The 24,451-nt window shown below is 27.7% G+C and overlaps 2 protein-coding genes across 2 annotated transcripts in view; one reads left to right on the top strand and one right to left on the bottom strand.

Moving 5' to 3' along the window:
* The window catches only part of LOC111636324 (cysteine-rich venom protein LIO1-like), a 40,444-nt gene extending 34,745 nt beyond the window's left edge, over positions 1-5,699 (bottom strand). The window contains exon 1 of the mRNA XM_023381546.1: positions 5,478-5,699. The gene's annotated coding sequence lies outside the window, so the exon portion shown is untranslated. The remainder of the gene's footprint in view (positions 1-5,477) is intronic.
* A 4,645-nt stretch (positions 5,700-10,344) lies between these two features.
* Positions 10,345-19,792, top strand: LOC111636322 (annulin-like). The gene is made up of 15 exons (XM_023381544.1): positions 10,345-10,653; positions 13,429-13,656; positions 13,730-13,863; positions 14,256-14,400; positions 14,489-14,607; positions 14,705-14,815; positions 16,612-16,786; positions 16,938-17,076; positions 17,148-17,254; positions 17,324-17,489; positions 18,750-18,829; positions 18,914-19,059; positions 19,131-19,275; positions 19,381-19,541; positions 19,619-19,792. Exons 1-15 carry the CDS (start codon positions 10,503-10,505, stop codon positions 19,790-19,792), a joined length of 2,181 nt encoding a protein of 726 aa, XP_023237312.1. The 5' UTR covers positions 10,345-10,502.
* Positions 19,793-24,451: the final 4,659 nt, after the last annotated feature.

Below are 24,451 nucleotides of genomic sequence, written 5' to 3'. Positions count from 1 at the left end.
GTTGGATCTATAATTCTTTAAATTGATCTGAATAATTTCAAAATATAAAAAATAACTTTTGTGAGATGAAGAAATTTAATTATTTTAATTTAAAAAATATTTTCAAAATGACAATTATTTAATTTATCTTTTAATGTTAAGGATTTAAAAAAATAATAATTTATGAGAGAAAATTAGTTATAGTTGCATAAAAATTAACAATATTTTCTATAGATTAATTATATATATAATATATAATAGAAATCAGTTAGAATTACGTAGAAAAATTACAAAATTACGTTATAGTAAAAGAAAAAAATTGATTATTAATGACCAAATTAAAATAATATCTAAAAAAATCTAATAACGTATCGCTTAACTTTCTCGGCGAAAGTTAAAAACTACATGTGACACCATTTGTTATGGTATTTTATTTTAAAAGATTTTATATTTTGTATTATTATAAAATAGCAAAAAAAAACTTAATTTTTGGGTAGGGATAAGTTTTGTAATAAAATTTCAAATGCTAGTAAGGAATAAAATCGTCATTAAGTCTGATCCTACTCGAGATATGACACACGATCCCCTTTTATCTGCCCACCTCCTCGACCTTTAATCACCAAAATTTAACAGTATTAATCCCCCTAATATACAAACATCCCTGCAAAATTTCAGAAATTTCCGACAGAAAGCACAGCAGTTATTAAGCTTCAAATAGGATGAACAAAAGCTTGCCCCCACACATACACATACACGCTAATATCCATACATACAGAAAAAAAAAATCCGAATTTTTTGCATTTCTCAACATTTAAAGGTCCACTGAGTCCAAAGACAAAAATAAAATGCAATTAGAAACGAAATGCGAAACAAATCTGATTTATTTTTCAAGTAAAAATAAAATTAATGATAAATTTTAGTTATCGATTGAATAGAATGAATGATTTAATGAATTAAATTAAAAACTTAGAAAAATATTTCTAACTTCTCCAAATATGTCCTAAAATAATAAAAAGGACTTTGACAATTAACTCTCTCTTACAGAAGTTTGAGAAACTTCTAAACATCTCTTATTGCAGGCTGTTACAGAAGCTGGAATATTACACTTACTGTTGTAACTTATTTCCGTTGGAAGTAAACACATTCAATTTTTATATATTATAAACTAAAACTAAAGTGAAAATTGTCAATTATTCTTAAAAATATACTATAATAAAAATACTCTTTACAAATCTCTGTGCAAGATCTTATTTTTGGGATTTTTTTTGGAAAAAAATAATTAAAAAAAAAAACAAATACGATAGAAATGATCGATTAATTTTTAACTTTATCCAAAAAAAGTTACGGAATAGGCTCTCACAGAAACAAAATTTCATATTGAAAATATGATACTGATCACATTCGATATCACCCCATTTGTCCTGGGCTCTGTGCTTATACTCCCGTTGTTTTTTCTTGTATTAGTTATGGCAACGCAACGTCTGGGCGATCTGCCTAGGCAGGGAGGTTTTTTAAGGGTGATTGGCTCATATTTAAGCGTTAAAGGAGTGGAGAAAACCCGTAAAACTCCACGGGAACGGAACCTCTTGACCACTGGTGGACACTTTATGCTCCCTTACACCTTGCCTACTTGTGCATGGAAAATAGGTTTCTTCGAAGGCTTAAGAGCTAGACTACCGCTCTATGGGACCCGGAATCGAATCCGAGAGGTTCATAAACCCCAAAAATTTTTCATAACGGTTCGTGGCGGGTACCTCGGGCTCTATCCTTCACTACTTGGTTGCCCTTATTGTGGGTCTGACCGAAGCAACGATGGGTATGAAAAAAAGGCCCTTTTAGAGTCTACAAGGTGGAAAGAGTTTAAAAAATTATGAAAGCTACTAAAACTTTAAGGAATTAAAATAGTATTTAAAAAAGAATCTGTAAAAATAATTTACGAAAAATTTACAAAAGAAGAATATAAACGGGATTTGGAATATAAAGTTTTACATATCTGCCAATAAATTATTTTTTAAAATTTTAAATAGATGTTAAACTATTTATAAATAAATTTTTTAAAATATTTTATTTAGAATTAAAATTAATCTAATAAAAATACATAGTTATTGACTTTTTGTTTAAGTTTCCTAATTGCTTTCAATATGAAAGCAAAGTTTTCTCGATATGAATATATTTATAATAAATTATATTGCCAAAGAATATATTAACATTAAAACGATACATTTACTGTAGCAATGATAATATTGATTTCTTTTCCGGTAGATATTTTCATTTTTATTTTCGCAAATTTAGCATAATTAGAATGTGAAGACGTATCGAATTGGTGTCTACATAAGTTAAAAATAAGAGAACAGAAGACAGAAAAGTTTATATCATAGGCGTCGCGATGTCGCGACTCATATAGAAAATACATTTCGTACACTTATTTTTACTGAAATTGCATTTTTAAATATTCATTAACAATTTAAAACATTTGTTCTCGTATCGTTTTTAAAGTATTGAATCATATTCAGCAAGGGCTCGTCAGTTGTTAGTCGTGGGTTCGCACCCTACTAACAGGCTGGCAAGGTGGAGTTTTCTGAGTTTTCTTCGTGTGTTTAACATGTAAACAGAGGCCAGTTTCTCATAGAAATCATTCCCCTCTTTGGAGATTACCTTTGTGTTGCGTTGCCTTATCCAATCCAATACACATTTGGCAAGGCTAAAAGTGTATTTTGATAAAATTTGCTGGAGAAAACTTTAAATCAGGTCCACTTGTAATAAGTAATAATGAGATCGATCTTAATGGCATGTTTTTGATTACATAAATTAAATATTTTTTAGAAATAAATTCATCCCGAATCTGGAACTATCCCTATTATTTTATTAAATAATTATTAAATTTTGATACATCTTGCTTCGTTACAAAAATAATAAACCTACTTTTTCTTAGTTACTCATTAAATAATTATATATGAAGAAATTAATATTATTTATGTTAGCACAAACTATATCGAGTAGTTGACATATACCACACACAGATCAGTCAAAGGAAAATCTTAAAATGTGTGTAAAAATTCGAAAACTTATATAATTTTTATCAAATTTAGAACATTGTTGAAAGACATCTGGGAAGTGAGTACTAGGAATCAATACGCACCTGGCTACATTTGTGATGTCACAGCAGCAGCCCTAAGATGGCCCAGGTAAGAACATCATTCTGTTATCAGATTCTTTAGTAGTGAAGGATGAAAACAGCAAAAATTCATCTCAAAATGAAGGTTCAGTATAGGAGTGCGTGCACATTTCTTGAGCAAGTGCACAAGTGGTGTAGAAAGTTTTATAGTGGCATGACTTCTATAGATGATGATCAGGAACCGGGAAAAGCTCACTGAGTTGTAACACCACAGTCAATTGCCGAAATTGAACGCATCGTACAGGAAAAATGTCTTGTTACGGTGGATGCAGAATTGACAGAATTGCAATAGCATGACTGATGTTAAGTATATCATCCTCGTTGAACATAATGGGGTTCTTCTGTAACAAGACAATGCGAAGCTACATTGTATAAATTATATAAAGAAACGTTAATGTTTCTTTAAATAAACGTTTTTCTCAGTATCAGGTGTTAGATGATTTATTATATGTAAGATATTTGGTTACATATTTTTCATTTAACAGTTGCGTTCATGGAAAAATGCATATGGTGTGTTTTAAAAATTCTACACTCACCAGACCTCAAGTGATTATCACTTATTTGAACCACTAAATAGGTGCTGAGTTTCATAATTTTCACATCAGATGAAGAGATGCAGAAGGTAGTTCATAGGTCTACAAGTCTACAAGCAACGAAAATAATTCTATTTGAGAGAAATCCGTGGACTTTGTAACAAGGGTTGGTATGCATTGCAAGAAATAAAGACTATGCTGCAGATTAGTATGACATTTAGAATCAATAAACTGGAATTTATTTACAAATTAAGGTTTTCGTTTGACTCTCCCTGGTACAAGTTTTGAAACAAAATAAAATAACATAAATCAACACTTATCAAAGAAAACAACTTTAGTATTATAAATACGTCATATTCTTGTTTTGAGATTATTTATTTTTCAGAATTATTCAATATCGAAAACAAAGTTTTATTGTTTTTTCTTGTGCAGCAACATCTAATTTCTCAGCTCATCATGACAAATGTCAATTATTCTCTAATATAACATATGTTGCATTCAAGTTTTTTATTTTTGAAATATTTTGAAAGCATTTTTATAAGATTTTAAAAAGACACAAATGTTTTATGGTTTTATTAATAGAATTAATTCCTATAAAACAATAGCGATGCTATTATCTGAAATCACTTTATTTAACAAACTTTCAATTAATGTATATTAAAACATGATTACGAATATACACAGATTTTGGACTCAGGAGACCTTGAAACATCGAGAAATACAAAAAAAGTTAGTATTTTTTAAATGTATGTATGTATGTATGAATGGATGTGTTTGTGTTTGTATGTGTGTGTAGAGAGCACGATTTTGTTCACCGAATTTCAAGCTTAATAACTCCTTAATAATTAACCTTAAACATTATCTTGATGTTAACAAGATTTAAAATTTTTAATTTAAATATAGCAAAATCCCGATTATCCGGACTCCGACTAACCGAGGTTTCACATTATCCGCGATGAAAGTTTAAAATAACATGTATTCCAAAATGATTTGTTTCTGTTACCTTCAATGAGACAAACCATTCAGGTGTTTTTAAACTCCGCTCTGTGGGCACTAAGATAGCCGAATTCATAATGGGCTTGCTTTATAGCAAGCCCATTATGAATTCGGCCAGGACCACAAAGGGGGGACTGACCGAATCCATTTATATTTGTAATTTTTACTCCAAAATAGGCGTGGCCGCCCGTATTATCCGAGTTTTCGGTTAAACGCGGTACTATCAGTTCACATTATGTCGGATAATCAGGGTTTTGTAGAATATTATAGCCTCCAGAATAAGCTCTAGTAGTCTCTAGGTCCTTTTCTATTGACATAATACACACAAACATATACAAAAATTAAAATTTATTTGTTCGAACTTCAAAACGTGGTTTTTAAAAACATTTATGGTAGCAAATATGATTTATCAGACCATCCGCAATACAACGCCTTAATAAAAGATGCTTATTAATTATTCAAATGTTTTAAATTTTTAAGTTAGTCCCTTTTGAATATTTCTGGATTCTCCGATTGTTCTACTGTATATAACTTTAACGAATAATTATAACAAAAATAGCCACGCTTATTCAATCGAAATAGGAAAAAATAACTTATTATTTGATAAATCCAAGCGTAAAATAAAATAGAAATATTTAAACGCATATGAGATTTTATCTGTGATGTAAGTGATATAACTCAAAATAAATAAATATTATTAATGGTTGTATAAAGTATAATATATATAAAACATAATTTAATGATAGACATATCCACAGTTAAAAAACAAAATAAAAGAAAGGATATCGACTTACTTTCAATAATATTAAAGAGAAATTAATATATTATCCCTAACTTTTCTTACAGTCTTCCAAATACAATGAGAAACCATATCTATGACTACTGTTAGAGTCATCTGTATTTATAGTGTTAAGAAAATTTCTTGATAGTTTCATATTTCTTTAAGTATCGAGCTTAATGTTAACGAAATTCAACGAATTATAATCATTACAATATATACAAAATTTCTTATGTAATTAATCAAGGGTTAAATCTGACTTATAAAATATATAAAATATTTACTTTTAAAGTAAACTAAGCTCGAAATTATAAATTAATCAAATTGTAACATCCGTATTCATTGGGCCAAAACTTGGCTAATTAAGTATACAAAATAATTTGCACTAAAGATAAGCGATTAAGTTTCCATCTGACTGTCGAGAATGTAAAGATGTTAATTATATTCTGGAAGAAAAGATCGATCCGGAATGGCACTCGAACCCACAACTTTTATTCAGTGCAGATGCATTGCCAATTACTGTTACACGAACCTCAGAGTTTTGACCTGATATTATCATTTTACAGGTAATATTATATATATAAAAAACTTAATTTCGAACACAATTTTCTATCAAGCAATAAAATATTCAAAGTTGTTGTTGGGCAACGCAACACATGGGCAATCTACCAAGAAAGGATGCCTTTCGGTAGGACTTTCTATGGGAAACTGGCCCCTATTTAGTTATTAGATACTTCAAAAAAATCCAAAAAATTCCATGTAGTAACTCGTTGATGAGGCGATCAGTGTTAAATGGTTTTAATCATTCACTGATGGATCAAATATTCAAACTTAACAATATAAATCAATATAAATATATGAAAATATTTCTTAATTAGGATATTTTTTCTTTATATTCTCTTTGTATTTTATAACATATTATTTACTTATTGGTTATTATAATCCTTTTTTTAAAAAAAATACATAAGTGTACTTAATATAATAATATATTATAATTGCTTTCTATTATTTAAAATTAGGTTTAATATCTAATGATAATTTATGAAATTGAAACTTTGTTTCCAATGCTATCAGGTTACATTTTAAGGTCGGTTAATAACGGTTTCATTTAACCTATTTTCACATTCTTTAAAACACTTGTCACCATTGTAGGCGTATGTATCATGCTGATTGCATATGTTCAACGGCTTTCTAATTTATGACTATATATATTCGGAATTTAAAATAATTTCTATTTATTTTCACGCTTTTATTAAAAAAAATCCTTAAAATTTCCCACTTGATTAGTTTCTGTACTTTTACTTCCTGTAAACATTTAATGTTGTTTCATTTTCGCTATCGTTCTTAATCCAAAAATATCAATTTTCTCAACAGTTAGAGCACGAAATAAGTCAAATATTTGTTAAAATTTATATTATTTAAATTTAAATTATATTTTATATGCAATTTTAAATAGTTGAATAACGTAAATAGATATCGAAAAAGTAACGAGAGAGAAACCCAGAGGGCCCGGGGCTTCCTTAATATCGATTATAGTTAAGATACAGATAGATTATTCTTTCATTTAAAATTAGAAAAAAAACTGTAGTTTTTATATGATTCTCTTCAATGAACTTTAGAAAGAACTTTAGAAAGGTTATATCTTAAAAGGTGTGGCAGATGACAATTGACGTATTATTATATAATGATTCTACACAAAACTTCCTTTAAAGCATTTTATTTCCTGTACTTCCTTTCAAATAGGGAAATAACACGTTTCATTCCATTTATTTTTATTGATTTTAATTTCAAAAATGCTTTCGTAAATGTATAATAAAATTACACAATTAAAATTAACTCTTATTATTAAAAATAAGTTAAATAATTATATTTTCTTTTATTTCAACTTATGTTTTTGTTATATAATTTGTAAGGAAATAAGAAAAAAGAAACTCATTAAATTCATAATTAATAAAAATTAAACCTATAAAAATATTATGTATATAGCTTTGTTTTCTTTTATTGTTAAAATTAAATTTATAATATAAAAAAAATGATTGTTTTACTTAAAAACTTTTAAAATATTATTAACAGAATAATCCAAATTAATTAAATAATCCTAAGAAAGTTAGAATTTATATACAGACTTTATTTATATAACTTATTAAAGTTTGATAAGATATTTATTATCATTCCATTTACATGACTTGTTTATCCTTGAACATAGAAATTTTATCAAAGAAAGGATTGACAAGTCACGAAAATAAAAAATATACACTAATTATAAACATTTAAAAAAATGTGTTCTTGAAAAAACTGCCATAATAACTTGTTAAAAATTATTAATTTCTATAGTTTTTTTTATTCAATTATTTAAGTTATAAGACTAAGTATACGATACTGTTACAGATAATAAATATCATAACGTAAAATCATTGCATAAGGAACGAATTTAGACTTATTGTAGGCTTAAGCTATAATATATAAAAGCCCTTTCTTTCCACAGAATAATAAATTCGAAAGCTTGAGGCCCTGAATTGTAGACTCGTAGATTGAGGCCCTCAGTTTTAGTTTGTTTAATTTATGTGTAAATCCTTCCCTGTATTGTATCCTACTGATTTAATTTAGTATATAAACGAAGAAAAATTCATGGGTGTAACTATAACCATGAACATAACTTCTATAATTTATAAAACTATTTCTTGACGTAATAAATAAAAAATGTTTGAATATATTTTAACAATTTATTGTTTTTAAGCATTTAAAGTTTAATAAACGATATTATAGAAATATAATAAGCAACAATAAAACGAATTCTTAGTAAAATTGACGTCATTTCTAGAGTCATGTAACGTGCTGAGATAAAATCTGTAAAACCAAAGTTATGATTAATATATTAAGTCATATTTTTTCCTGTTTCTAAGCTGAAAACTTCCTCACTAATCTATAGATTCATCATTTATGGTCTGTAAATCTATGAGTATATAATTATGGGTTAATCGAATGGTTATGCGTCAATTTTATCCATTCGATGAATCATTAGGCTGAATATTACTCAAGAAAATAATGCATTTTAACTCGATTTAGCTCCTTAATAATAATAAACATAAATATGCAATTATAATATTTACAAGTTTAGTATGTTTAGTATGTCTGTTCTGTATGCTTACATAAAATATTTTATAAAATTGATAATAATATTCTTAAGTATGTAACTACGATGTTAAGCTGCACTCGAATGACGTTGAAATTTCTAAATATTACTGAAATTAAATATTCAATCAATCAAAACCGTTTCTGGTTTTCTTTGTATGGTGAAGAATCATGCAGAAGTTGCGTGGGAAAGTCACTTTAATTCTGAATACGGTGCTTCTAAAGGAGGGAAGGACTGATTGAGTGTGGAATGCAGTCTGTGGGGAGTTTATTGTATAACGTTTGTCCACAGATCTGCACTTTACAGCAACCGTGACTGGGAACAGCTGGGGAATATCACGTTAAACCCAATTTCTTACTAAGATTTCTCGTATTTTTAATTAATTTTGAAATATTATACACAAAATATATCAAAATTCAATAAATTAATACTTAAAACATACTTTTCTTATAAAATAATTTTAAAATATTGTTTTAAAAAAATCCTAATTACAAAATCCTTCTTACATCACGATTTATGTAGCGTTTTTACTCATAATTTCACGCAAAATATTGACGTCACGATCGAAAAATTCTAACCCCGCGTGGAATTATACTTTAATTTATTTATTTTCAGCATACTTGAGAATTGATTTTACACGATTTACGATTTGTATACGAATAATTCTCTTAATGTTTCTTTAAAATTTTTTTTTTCTTTTTTAAACGGTGTATAAATTACTCGCGCAACTAGGGCAAGATCGGTGGTATGTAAACATAAGCAAACCGAATATTTTTACTTAAAGATCTAAAAAATATTAATAGTAATAATAATAAATTAGATTTTATTCGATTATTAAAATTCAATGTTGAAATTCCTCGCATTAACAGGATGTTTAGGAGGAATTATAACATCCTGCTTCTGAATTTATTTATATTGATATGGCATAAACTATTTTATATTACTGCGGCTTTCAGCATACGTATTTTTTTTTTTTTTAATTATTGATGCCGCAGCAGTTAACTGGATTATTAAAACATTAAAAAATATTATATATATTTTAGTCCTAGAAGAAAAAAATGTTTATTTAAATAACTTCCTAAGACGAACAGAGTGACTAAAAGCCAGATTTCCTTATTAAAATTAATTAACCAAAAAGAGCAGACAGTGGACAGGATAAACAGAAATGATAGACAGGATATTAAATATAAAATAGCAACCTATTCATTATATTGCTCACTAATTTCTTTTTTTCAAGTTTACTTCATATAATTTTAAAGTTTAAATTTAAAAAAAATGAAGAAAAGATAAACTTTTTAGCATAAAAAATAGAACATAATTTAAGTAAAAATATTCGTTTTTTACATAAATTTCAACACTTTCTTTCAGTGGCTTTAAATATCCATCACGATTTCAGTTCAACATCATTTATTTTTTGACCCTTATTAGAATAAACAAAGCGTGAAGATAATTTATATTCAATAAATACCGAATTTAACTCGGTTAAAGTTGTCATACAAGTCAGTTACCCTCTTCTCAGTCTGTAGTATTTGTCCTAATTTTCCGTACATGTTCACCTGACGTCTCCAAAAAGATGCTGGTTTAAGTCTACATCATTAACGGGAAAGTTATACAAGAACTCACCCTAACGATACGTAAAAAAACTGAAATTGAATTGAATAGTTCTTTGAATTATCAGTTAGCCATTCAGAAACTAGATATTACGCATGCTCAGTTATTTATCCAAGAGGAGTAAAGCTAGCTTCGGGCGTACATATTAATATTTTTCCTTCCTTATCTTCACACACACACATATACACACACACATACTCACACACAGCTACCTACGTCAGAGGTTAAACATCTTGCCTGTCTGAAACAGTAGACAGACCTGGTAGAACCACACACTGTCTGCGACACGCTGACCAGATGGGTAACTGTCTCTCTTCTTTTAGGGCCCAATTTAGGCCGAATCAAGGATCGGGATCGACTGCAACACCGATTATACCCTTAACACCAAATAAACCTCCTAAACCAACCACTACAGATGATACAGAACCAACCAAGCCAGACAGCAAGCGTGAGTACCTTCCAATACATTCCTATGTTAGCGTAATTATTATTTTTATTATTTTTGTATAAATGTTTATCATAGTTGTGCATACTTTGCAAGGTTGTTTTAATATTCTTAATATTCTATTTTTTGCCATTACTTCATGGCGTCAGAAATTTACAACAATGAAAACTTGTACTTGTCAAGGTGAAGTACTAAGAGTGGGTGTGGCGGATCTAAGATGGTTGACACGTTAAAATCTTAAAGAAACTATGTTACAAAGTTATCTATTTTGTTTAAATTATATTTTAAGATGTATATAGTCAAGTAAACTCTTAAGATAAATATTTCCCAAGTAAATACAGCTATAGACTTTCAAATGGCGTATCGTATTACCGATTTCTGTTTTGTTTATGACTACTGTTACTAAAGTTTTACTCTGACCAGTTCTTTGCATCCCATGATCCCAGTTTTTTAGAGGGGGGAGGGCGAAGTTTGACATTGGAGCATGCGTTGTAGATTGCATACCGTTCTATCTATTTAATAACCCCCAAATTCACCTTTAATTTTGAAATTTCTATAATTAAAATACACTTTTAAATAGTTAATTTTATGATTAACAAGGATTGCAAATGGCTACATATAGCAACTATGATCTCAAACTTATCTCATTTCCTGTTCATCTGAATCAGCAACTATGATGTCACTTTGGATGTAGAGGCTTTTAAAGGGTGTTTTAATTATTTCGAATTAAACGATTACTTCTAATTTAGACAATTTTTATCGAAAGTTTATATTTATTTTCTTAAGTTAAAACTCTTTTTACAGACTCCAAGTGAATAAAGGCCAAAGTATCATTTGTAAAGTTCATTGCTCTTTAGATAAAATATTTATTACTTTTGCTATTTGTAGTAATTTAATACTTAATTTATTATTATTATTATATTTTTTAAATTTAAAATTTTGGTATTTTAACGGAAGGCAAGTAGAAAAAATAATACAGTTTATTAATTTATTTTTATTTTTATTAATTTATTTTCCTAAACTATAAACGCAATATTGTTTTAAATCTGAAAGCAGATGTTGTCTAGCATTTAGCTTGTTGACCTTTTATTACTAGTCATAAAAATCTCGTTTCTTATAAAATTATGATGAAAATTTATCTGAAAATTATTATAAAAATTTCGCAAAAATTTACATATAAAATAAGTTTAAATTTTAAGAATTAAGACCCCAAAAAATCGAACGAAAATGTAAATTTTTATATAAATTTATTGTTTTAAAATATATAAAATCAGTTTTTTTTTATTTTTTTATTTTTACAAATACGAGTAAACTGATAATTCAAGGGCATAAGTGACGTCGCCATGTAAAATATTTACGATGGTGGAAAATGATGTTACTAGGTCAAAGTTCAAGTGATGCTAGTCTCCTGGTTGAGGCACAGAATGGCATCAGGTGAAGAATTTATTAGGAAAAAATTCTAAAGCGAAAGAAATAAAACGGAAAAAATCAGTTTAAGGAATTTGAATACTTTTTTGAAATTATTTAATTGAAAGCATTGTCTAATCATTGGATAATAACACTTGATTGGAGTTAATTGAAATAATAATAGTTGTAAATAAGGTTAATGTTATAGTTTATATTAAACTGACCTTCTACTAGTCTCTGTCGGTGATATTAATCGGAAATAATTAATTAATTAAACCTTATTAAATTAATTAATATAACAAAATAGCAAAAGTTTCAACTTTTTTTTAAATTTATTTATTTAGAGGAAACCAAACCTGAACATTGTTAATTAATTTTTGTTCGTTTATCTGATTGTTTCATAATTAATTCAAGAAATTGCCTTTATTAAGTGCGTTACGAAGATCTGATCGTTATCGGATATTCTATAGTCTACTATATACACATATTTTTTTTTATTAGTGACTCATTTTATAATTGGAATTTAAACGTTCTAAAACAAATAATAATTTATTCAGGCATAAACTATGCATATTTCATTAATTTTAAGCTGAAAATATAAAAATTATAGCTATGGAAAATATTTTAAACGGTTGAAAACAATAGTTTTGACAAGGTAAGGTGTCAAGCGTTTTCTGTTCCTACTTTATTTAAATAATAAATCATTAGTGCGTAAAGATATAATTATATTAAGTGAAATATTAATTGGATAACAATAGTTATATATAGTTCATTATTATAAATTCTACATATCCGTGATATAAATGCCTACGACTAGTACAGAATTACTTGGCTCCAGTTCAAGGTTGTCTACTGATATTTGCCCGGAGCATTTCTTCCATTTTGTTTTGGAGGGGAAAAACAAAAAGAAAAAAAAACATATATATATATATATATATATATATATACATATATTTTCCCATCGAAAGAATTTAAAAGTAAACATTAAAATTATTCGAATAATCTTATACAAAATATTACTTAATAAAGAATATTTTCAACTTAATTTTTCTTCTAAATTTAACGAATTTAAAGTCGACCTTATAAGTTATGTTGTTTATTAGTATTTGGTGTTAATGTCCTTGAAATACGGTTTATTTTTGTATCTATAAATAAACAAAACTTTTGGTTTTTTTTAAAGAAGAATGAGCAAGATATAGTGTTATGTTAACCACACATCATCATCAATAATTTGATGGTATGTTAATTAGTTGAACTTTGGTAGTGCTTTAGTTTATATAAATATCGAAATGAAATCATTATACTCGTACTATTTAATTAATTGACAAAGATATAGAACCCGGTTTATAAATGAGAGTTTTTTTATTTTAGCATCCCAAGATGGAGAAAACATAGAAGAGTCGTCTTTGCTTGTAGATAGCGTAGATCTATGTTTAGTCGACAACATTGTCTCACATTATACTGACAAATATGAATCAGTGAAGAAGGAATCTCCAACGTTAGTTGTTAGAAGAGGATTTCCATTTAAACTCACCATCAATTTCAATCGAGAATATAACGAAACCAAAGACGCTGTCTGCTTAGTATTTACTGTGAAAAGTGAGTATTTGTATTAAATATTTTAAGTTTACAATTATTTTTATATTAATCACTGAATTATTTTTGTTAACAGATGCCAAAACGCCATCGTATTCGCAAGGTACACTTATCATTACACCAATTGTACCAGAATCGGATGATACTTTACCATCGGATGGATGGCAAGCTAAACTTATATCTAAGGAAGATAAAAGCATTTTAGTACAGGTAAACATAAAAATTAATAAGTATTTCGAAAATTATTCTTAATTACTTTTCTTGCCTATTTACAATTTAAATTTAGTAATATTTAGTCTATATTATAAAGTGTGATAAAATTATCAGTGTTATTTTTCGAGGAATTTTTTTTCCTATCGTACTTGAATGATTATCTTCATTATCTAGAATATATAATTATATTTACTGATAATGAAGTGACAGACTTACTTCGCGTGTTTCAAGATTTTTTACTTGCGCAATAATATTTTTTATTGTCATTATTATTCGATGAAACTTATCTATTTTACTCTTTCTGCAGTTCTTTCACGTAATAAATTTCCAGGTTTCGAGTGTAAAGAAAATATAAATATTATTTTAAGAATCTTCTGTGATATTTTTAGGTTTTCCCAACATCTAACTCCATTGTTGGTGTATGGTCCGTTGACGTGGACACTAAACTAAAAACAGAAAAGGAAAATATTTCCATCCCGAATCGTTACACCCTCAAAGAACCAATTTATATACTTTTCAACCCTTGGTGTAAACGTAAGTTACATTTAATGTTTAATAAAGAGAGTGTTTATGTTTGTATGACTCACCGTCAATTAAAACATTTGTTTCTAATTAAATATAGAGGATTCGGTGTACCTGAGTGATCAGGAAGCTAGGAAAGAATACGTTTTAAATGATAGCGGATTACTTTGGAGAGGAAGTCACAATAGGCTCAGGCCTTGTATATGGAATTATGCACAGGTAGCCATTGTATCTTTTGTTTTGTATTTTTCCGTTATTTAACAAACCAACGGATATGACTAAGTTGTTTTTATTCGTTGCGTATTTTTTTTTATAGTTTGAAGAAAATATTTTGGAATGCAGTTGTTACTTGTTAACTTCTGTTGGCAATTTATCAATAGTTAACCAAGCTGATCCGGTTAAAGTGGTGCGCCATTTATCAGCTGTCGTAAGTGTTGTTCATTCAATTTTTTATACCTTAAAACATATGGGATTGTCTTGCACTCAACATTTTAAAGTGTCTCTTAAATAAACTACTATTCATCAAATTATCTTATATTTACTTACTTTATTTCTGTTTTAATACATTTATTTTAATAACAATATTACGTTCCCAACAAGAATTACAAAACGTTTTAAAAATTAACTAATAAAATGATTTTTTTCCCTATAGTTAACTTGTAGATAGAATATTTATAAGTTTAAATCCAAATTTTGTGATTATCCTTTAGAAAAAAATAATCAAAGATCGAATAAATTCCAAGAAAGGAGAATCGTTTCAAGAGAAACAAATCACCCGAATCCCGATTCAACATACTCATTTTATCCGCAATAAACTGTAGGGTAAAATAAAGATAACTGTAATTATATAACCAATGTTTCTTTTTTTTTCTATTCTTTTACTCTACTACGCTCAGAAGTAGAAAGACGATCTGTCCGATAAGGTAATAATTACATAGAGTCCAGTTTAATAGCCTCAAGTCATACAAAAGTCGTACCGACATCCGGTGTTCTCTCATTGTCATTTCGGTATAGTATATAAAACTTACAACACAATCATACCATCCATCAAAAAATTTAAAAAAAAAAAAAATACTTAAAATTTGGTATTTGCGGTAGATTCATGTTTGAGCAATCAAAACATTCTTCTTTCGTTATGGCTTACTGTGCAATTTTTTTGAATTATTTTGCTACATTTATGTTTGTTAACATCATTTAAAAGATATTTTTTGCATCTAGACCTATTAAAATATCTTTTATTTTATTAGATAAGTGCGTTATGTTTAATAATAAAAATAAAATATAAATGTGACTTAATGGAAAGTATATTTAATATTATTACTGTATTATTATTTTAAATATAATTTTATTATATTCATATGTTTAATTTTGTTAAGGTTTGATTAATTTAATGAATTTAATGATTTTATTACTAAAAAATTAATATTTTATTACTATTTTTTTTTAATTTTAGAATATTTAATCATTGTTTACAATGCAACCGATTCTTTCGGTTATAATAATTATTTAATTATAACATTTTCTAAGCTACATCTAAATGTGTTTGGTCGTGGTCGATAACGATCTTCCTATGTTTCTTCCATGAAACGAATGTGGTTAATCTGATTTTAAAAAATATAACCTTAATATTTGCAAAATTATTTATTTTTTGATTCTATAAATAAATTGTTATTTATATTTATCGATTTTAAAATCGACTTAGAAGATGATCTATAAAAAAAATTCTGGTATGATCTTTTAGAGATCGCTCTTTTACTTGCATTGTGACTGTCATTCGGTAAAATTTTATAATTTTTTCGTGACTTTCTAACTATAAATATAAGTGAAAGTTATCGTATTTTGTAAATATAGACTTAAAACTTTTTAATCTTGGAAGATAATTTGTCAAATTCACATTAATCTTCATAGGTTTGCGTAGATATAAAACACGTTTAAACGCCTTAATACTTATTATTTTTTATTAATAACATTACTTATTTTACGTTTAAATTCTTAAAATTATATATATTACACATTTCAATTTTATTCTTTATAATGTAAAGTCAGAGATTATACTCTAAATATAGTGAATTATTATTCTACTGGAAATTTAATTGTATGAGAAAACCCATCCACAGTCATTCAAAAAATATATCTTACTTTTTAGTTAGATATTATATGTTTTTATACAAAAATTAAACATTTTTAATGGAATAAAATTAAATGGTAAGTTTTTATTTTCAGATGAATTCTCCAGATGATGCAGGAGTTATAGTGGGTAACTGGAAAGGTGACTATAACGGTGGTGTCTCACCTACTATTTGGGGAGGAAGCATGGCTATATTACAACAATTTTATAAAACATTAAAACCTGTTAAATTTGGGCAATGTTGGGTCTTTTCCGGAGTATGTACAACAGGTAAATATAATTATTAAATTGCTAAAATGGTGTATTTTAGTTAAGAGTTTGAAAGTTTATCAAATAGGATTTAACTTGTTACAAGATGTGGCTACATCTACATAAAATTTCATAATATCTATATTTAAATTTATCGCTTTCAATGTTTCAGTATGCCGTGCTCTTGGTATTCCTTGTCGAAGTGTCACCAATTTTGCTTCAGCCCACGATACTCATAACAGTCTTACCATAGATCAGTTCTTTGATGATTCGGGTGATCCAATTTCGCGACTTAACATCGATTCAGTTTGGTAAACAATTTTCTCAGAATATACTAAAGAAAAGTTTAAAAATATATTAATAAACAAGTTTATATTTTAAGGAATTTCCACGTTTGGAACGAAGTGTGGATGGAGAGGCCAGATTTGGAACCGGGAGGTTATGGTGGGTGGCAAGCCATTGACGCAACACCCCAAGAAAAATCTGATGGTGTGTATGTTAGTAAGGAGTTTCTTCATAGCGAATAAAGGAAATTTATGTAAATTATTTTATGTTTAGGCGTTTATAGATGCGGCCCTGCAAGCGTAACTGCGATAAAACGAGGTGAAATTATGAAAGCGTACGATACTGCATTTTTGTTCGCTGAAGTAAATGCAGACAAAGTATACTGGAGATATAAAGGCGATAATAAGCCCCTGAAACTCATTATGAAATCTTCAGACACGTGAGTATTTTTGTAGGTTACAGGAAAGTTAGTCTAATGGTAATTGCATTCCTAAGAGGGAAGAAAACTAATTATATAAAGAAAACCGCATAAACTGTATGTGGGCAGAGGATATCGTGTGCGTGACTGAAAGTGCTTAAAAATATAGAAAAAACTGTGCTTTCATTCTTCGAATTAACGATATTGTAGTTTATACTTTTGAACAATGTTATGGGAAGAAAATAGGACTTTTGGAATATGCTATGGGCCTCTCGTGATTACAGGATATCGTAAAATCATCTTAAATTTCAACTTAGATAATAATACCTCGCTCCTTTATATTTTTAGTATGAAAAGGCTCTCAACATGCAAAGAAAAAAAGAAAAAAATCATTTGTAATCCAATATCTATATGAATAGCAAGATAAATGCATCCGTACTGCATTCAAAAGTATTGGGAGAGGGAAGATTCTTATGCCTCGGGCAAAGTCTATTATCAGGATCAGCTTTTTTTCTAGTGTAGATTCATTAATGTATACTTGATAAATAGAACCCAAAATAAAATAAAGTATTCAGCTTTAGAGCTAGAAATATTATTAACTGAATAGCAAAGGTTTCTTTTATTAATAAGTGTTATTAAAACTTTTAAATAAGCCAAAAATATAGCATAAAAATGTAATAAAAATTATATTTAATCTAATTAAAACTTCAAATCGGAAAACGTTATGCAATAAAATTTTAGTTGCTTTATTTTATTCGTTAATTGCTTTATTGTTTAATTGTAAATATATTTAAAATTCGTAGGAAAGCATTGTTTAATTTAAAAAGAATTAAACATTTTAGAATATTTCTACCTTTGTTTTACCTTTAAATATATGTAAACAATTTCGAAATTATTATTTTTTTTTTCGAGATTTCAACCTTGAATTTTAATATTCAGATTCATTTTCACACAAAGAAATCTCTATTCTTCTACTAATGATGATGTCATGCTGTCCTTCAAAATCATCCATCCCACACGAATTCCTCTTGCCGTACTATAATCTACTTTAGAAATTTCCCTTTTTGTCACGTGTTTCTTTCTCCGGAGATTAGTCCCAATACCGGGGACAAATTATTTATGGAAATTAAACTCGCCCCTATTTTTAGGAGTTTAATAATTGATGCAATTTTTGGCAATAGAATAAGATTGCTAAGCTTAGCATTGCATTATCACTCGAAAGAACGTGATCATTTAAACATCTTCGTGGATTATATTGATTTTATCTTAATGTCTTTTCAGAATTGGGCAGCATATAAGTACAAAGATGATGGGAACTTTCGAGCGTGATGATATTACTTCAGAATACAAATATCAAGAAAGTAAATAAAATTACGTTATATTTTATTATAGTCGTGTAATTTTAAGCAGATAATTATAATTAATTTTAATCAAAATAATAACAGAAAGTACAGAAGAAAGAGAAGTAATGCTTCGTGCTTTAAGACAATGTAGAAATTCATTCTCCAGATATTATCTTAATGAAGAAATGGAAGATGTAGAATTTGACTTTACTCTCCTTGATGATATTGTTATAGGATCTCCATTTTCGGTATATACATGATTTATATTTATTTATTAATGTTTAAAATTCATTATGTATTAATAAACTTAATTTTTAAGGTTAAATTGAAAGCACAAAACAAAAGTACAGAAAAGGAATATAATTTAGATATTGTGTTACGAGTCGATACAGTTTTATATACAGGAAAATTAAAAAATTTAGTAAAGAAGGATAAATTTAGCATAAAGATTGCTCCAAATACAGGTAAGCATGAAGAGCAAGATATTGTATTATAATAATTTAGGTCAAAATATGTAATTAGTAAAGGGTGCCATGGCTCATTACTTTTTCATTTTGTTCTGTTTATAGAAGAGGAAATAAAAATGAATTTAACTTTTGATGAATACTCTAAAGTACTAGCCGATCAGTGCGCATTTAACATAGCCGCAATGGCAAAAGTAATTGAAACAGATTTTGATTACTTTGCACAAGATGATTTCAGAGTTAGAATGCCTGACATAGTTATAGAGGTAAGAAAGATTTCATTTATAAATCATTTATTCATAAAAATTCAGAATATAAATTTATTTTATGATTATATTTTTAGACTGAAACCGAAATTGTCCAAGAGCAGCCATTCGAAGTTACTGCCTATTTCAAAAATCCTTTGCCAAAACCACTTCGTAAATGTGTCTTTGTTTTAGAAGGTCCAGGTCTTGGACAACCTCTTAAGTTACCTATCAAAGGGTTAGTATATATATATAAAATTTTTAAAACCTGATAAGCACAGTATATTTTTGGCCAAGCATAAATATGAAGACTGAAAACTGTATATGTTAGTAGAAGAAAGCTTATGTGAGTATATATATATATATATATACACACATGTAGTTTGGAAAATCTTCCATCAAACAATAGCTCGATAAATAGACTTCTCTGACAATGCCATCAACGTAGTCATGACGACCATATCAACAACGAATTCAGTCAGTGATACGGGGCCAAAAAAAAAAGATAAAATTAATAAAATGAATCTTATGTTATATTTTTAAGAGTAGCAAAAATTTTGTCGTAGGAATTATTAATAATAACTTTTATAAATATTTCAAGTGGGCAGTAGAAATATATGAAGTTTACGAGACAACGTGCTCCGAATGCAACTCGAATACAATATAATAAACGTCCAAGGACAATCAACAAGTTCAAACTTTCTTATTTTTTATGGTTATTTATGATTCTTTCTTTCGTTTATAAATGTATTTATTGCACTTTTTTTTATTTAAATGTGTAAATATATATTTGGGAAGATCGGATGATCGAGACGGTTATGACATCAGCCCACCTCTCTGCGGGATCTGGATTGCATCCCGGAGAGCAATCCCGTGAATTTTTCGGAGGATGATCCCGCCTCTCACCCCGTTTGGGGGCATTAAGAGAGTCTTTTGCAGGCCTCTTTGTGTCCAAAGAGAGTAAAAAATGAAAAAATAAATATATTGTAAATTATTGTAAATCTACAATAGAACCTTAAAAATCTAATTTGATAACTTGAAAATTTATCTTATAATGTGAATATTAAATGTAAATAAATGTGCATATATATATACGTAAATATAAATTATATACGTTCTTACAGGTTCTATACACAGACTACTGGAGTAAAGTATACATTTGTAAACAAANGCGCTTTATAGATTTGCATAACATTACTGAATTAAAATTGAAATAAAAATTAAGTAAAATTTTAAGATTATTTAATACAAAATCAATACTTTTATAAATGAAAAATTTTATTAAGTCATTTAGAAATTTATAAGAATATTTCAGTGGTTTAAACGCCCTTAAAATCGAGAGATGTGTATATTATATTGAATAATATGTCTATGTATGAAGTTAATATATAGATACTATAATATAATATAATATATAGATCTCACTCGTCAGTAAAACTTCTAAAGTACATGATAATTCTCTAAAATAGATTTGTAGATGCGGGCCTGAAGTGAAAGTAAGGAAGGAAGTTGTGAGAAACAAGTGGGCTGGATTAATGAACATACATCAACTTGTCAATGGAAATGGTCACCATTAATGGTGAAATAGATCAAGAAAGACAGTTTTTGTAGCATTTCGTTGAAAATGTCTTTTATTTACAGTTAACCAACTTCTAATTACTCGAAACAAAGTAATTTGCTGAATCTTTTCGTCGTAAAAAAAACTACGAATATAAAAAATAAAATAAAATAAAGTGAAAATTCTATAAAGGCACTGAAAAGTAAGAAAGCTATCTTTATGTTCATCTTATTTTTTCCTTTAATCTCGTGCATCTGTTGATCGTATCATGTGACCGAGAACGCAATTTCCGCTATGACGTTTCATATCGGAAGTACACTGTTGCACGTCACCAACGTCGTTTGGATTATCGGATTATGAGATAAAGATTACATGGGCTGCTTCATCGGTTGATTGAAAATAAATATAATAAAATGAAAATATTTTCACTTCAAAGATTTTTTCCACTTATGGCCTTTTTCGTCTGACATTTATATAAAAATCTATCTGATAATGCTACTATTAATATTTATTTTTCTGTCAATAATCCCCTGATTGTTCTCGAATGACCATTTCTGAATATGTATTCTTCTATAAAACTTGGCAAAAATATATTTTTGTTTTTCAATTTTTTTTTTCACTCTTTCTTGTATAGTTTTAAATTTCTTAGATTTATGATCAATAATTTTAATAAATAAGAATAATTAGAGGATAATAACGATCTAATTTCACAAAATACACAAATAAAAATGCTCATGAAAGCAATTCAATTATTAATTAAAAAACGATTTTTACTAATAAATTTTGAAATATTTTACTTTCATTTCTATAAAAAGTCTCCAAATTTAAAAAAAAACTTTAATAAATACTTTTTAAACATTATATTCACATTATCATAAACCAATTTACAGTATTACAATTAGCAATCATAAATTAGCAAAACTAGAAAAAAAAAAGACGGAAAATATTAAGAAAAAAGCGTCGACATTGTTCCAGTTCAAGTCTTGTAGAGAATTCGATTGTTTTAATTAATTAAATTTAATTAATTACATTAATTGAATTTATTTTATAAGAAGGAAAAAACTATGATAATTTATAGAAGAATTTTGTGGCAGAGTTTAACAGATACAAGAAAAGAAATAAAATCAATCCCGCAAACGAGCGGCACGAGACAAGAATGGGCACAAAGAGTGTTTACAATATCACTTGAAGCAGATCACTTTTTTTCTTTTTCTTTCTCTAAGCTTCGATTCGAAGATCGTTCCCGTGACTTTGAAAGTATGGGAGAGTCACAAATCCCCTATCCAATTATTCTAGGGGTCAAGATTTAGCGGTTGGTAGAAAGACCTTAATGTTGCAGCGTGGCAGACTGACATGTTTTGGACACCTGTTCTTTCACACGCCTCTACTGCCGATGACAATCATCCCTTCGGATCCAATCGCATCTTCTTCTATAAAATGTGAACCAAACTTTGTCCCGAAGAGAATCTAACATGACGCAGAGAGGTGAGTCCAGCAACTTTTCTATCAAGTATCATAATACAATTAGTTGTAATTTTAAATTAACATCATATTTATAATAATTTCTTTTATTGTACAGTTAAAGAATAACTTATAGTTACAGAATTTTAATAGGTTTTGATAAGTTTGATTCAATGTTTAAATCAAATAAGACTTATGTTTTAAAGTTTGATGAGTTGAATACTTACTCGAGCTTAGTTAACACTACATTTATTAAGATTACAGTTAAGGATAAGCATTGCAAATTTGTTAAAATTTGTTAAAATTAACTATAATAAATAGTTCATCTGCGAATTTGTATGTAGGCGTGCGATAATCTAATACTTGCAAGCGATTAACTCTTGAATTTGCAAGTATCATTACGGATAAAAAAAAGCCTTTCGGTTGTAAAAATAATTAATAGAAAATCATTTATAAAGCATAAAAAGTGTGATTTATAGAATTTAAATGAAAATATACCAGAAGAATATTTATGAAAATGTACATTTACTGAGAATTCGCGCATTGCATGTTCAAATTTCATGGACGAAAACTCATCTAATAGTAGATGAAAATCGGAATATTTAATTAACAAAATTTTCAAATTTAATAAAAGTTTCTTGTCTTATAAAACACTTTCCTTACTTAAAAAAACCCTTCAGTTTATGTACTATAATTCGCCTCAAGTAACATTTGTTTTTTTTTCAATAGAAGGAAAATGCGACAGAGGAAAAATATATAAAGACAAGTAAATGAAGAATTATTTTATATTAATAATAACTTAATGATCTTTTTGAAATCGCATACGGGCATTTCCATTAATTATCAAAGATTTTATCTAGTTAATACAACTTTTACTCTTTCGAAACTTCTAAAATTTATTTTAGAATTTTCCTGGACAATAAATATTCTAGTTTTTTTCTTCCAACATTAAAAAATATAAGCGAACATCTCGTATCAAGCAGCAATCATAACTTTTTTTATAGGCCAAGGTGGTATAAATCAATTGGGTGGTTCATTCGCTAATGGAAAACCACTGCCTTTCCACATCCGTTTTCGTATTCTGGAACTGGCTCTCTATGGTTATCGACCTTGTGACATCTCACGTCATCTTCTGGTATCTCATGGATGTGTTAGCAAAATTTTAGCTCGATTTGCCGAAACTGGATCTATTCTACCTGGAGCTATAGGTAAGTGCCGATTATTTTCCTCTTACATACAATTATTATCATACGAAATTATTTCGCAGACAATCTATCTCGATATGTTGTTTAATTCATATGCCAACTTGTTAAATACATTATCTTGTCTTTTAGAGAAAGTTAATAAAAAAAAAATACTTAAATTTATCATAAAAACGTTTATTATAATTAGAATTTGTATTTATAAAGTTTTATTTTGCGTCGTATCAACTCTAAAAACCGAAAATTCGAATTAATTTGTATAAAAATGTATAATAATTAATAGAATGTTTTCTGTTATAAATTTGTATATGTAGAATATTTTTTGCAATATTTTCAAATAAATATTATAATATTTAATTGATTAATTGTTGTTTTTTTGGCACAAGAATCTGTTAGGATAAAATTACTCCAGGTAAATAAATAAATGTAAAGGCAAGACAAAAAAATAAAATGATCAGAATATAAATATAAAGGGCCAATTTATTAAATAAACTTGTAATTTTAAAGCTGATAAACAGTGTTAATCATTAGAAAATTCCACAAATGCAAAAAGCGTTTCGAGCAGAGCTTCCCAGCAGGGTAGATACACATTAGTACATGCACATACAAAATTTTAATATTGTTTAATTATTTATTACATACAATCATTTAAAAATTCTTCAAAATATTTTCACTATCATTTTCAAAATTTTCCAAACATATATATATAT

This window comes from Centruroides sculpturatus, unplaced genomic scaffold (genome assembly GCF_000671375.1).
Source record: "Centruroides sculpturatus isolate CEXI.00-Female unplaced genomic scaffold, Cexi_2.0 scaffold1051, whole genome shotgun sequence".
Taxonomy (NCBI): Eukaryota; Metazoa; Arthropoda; class Arachnida; order Scorpiones; family Buthidae; genus Centruroides; species Centruroides sculpturatus.
This window is presented reverse-complemented; position numbering and strand designations above follow the sequence as displayed.

Bases quoted from the DNA above. Each gene is read 5' to 3' on its own strand.
- LOC111636322 (XM_023381544.1), top strand. From the start codon at position 10,503: ATGGGTAACTGTCTCTCTTCTTTTAGGGCCCAATTTAGGCCGAATCAA. The intron at 17,490-18,749 runs GTGAGTATTTTT...ATGTCTTTTCAG, and splicing joins ATTATGAAATCTTCAGACAC to AATTGGGCAGCATATAAGTA. The intron at 19,542-19,618 runs GTAAGAAAGATT...TTATATTTTTAG, and splicing joins TGCCTGACATAGTTATAGAG to ACTGAAACCGAAATTGTCCA.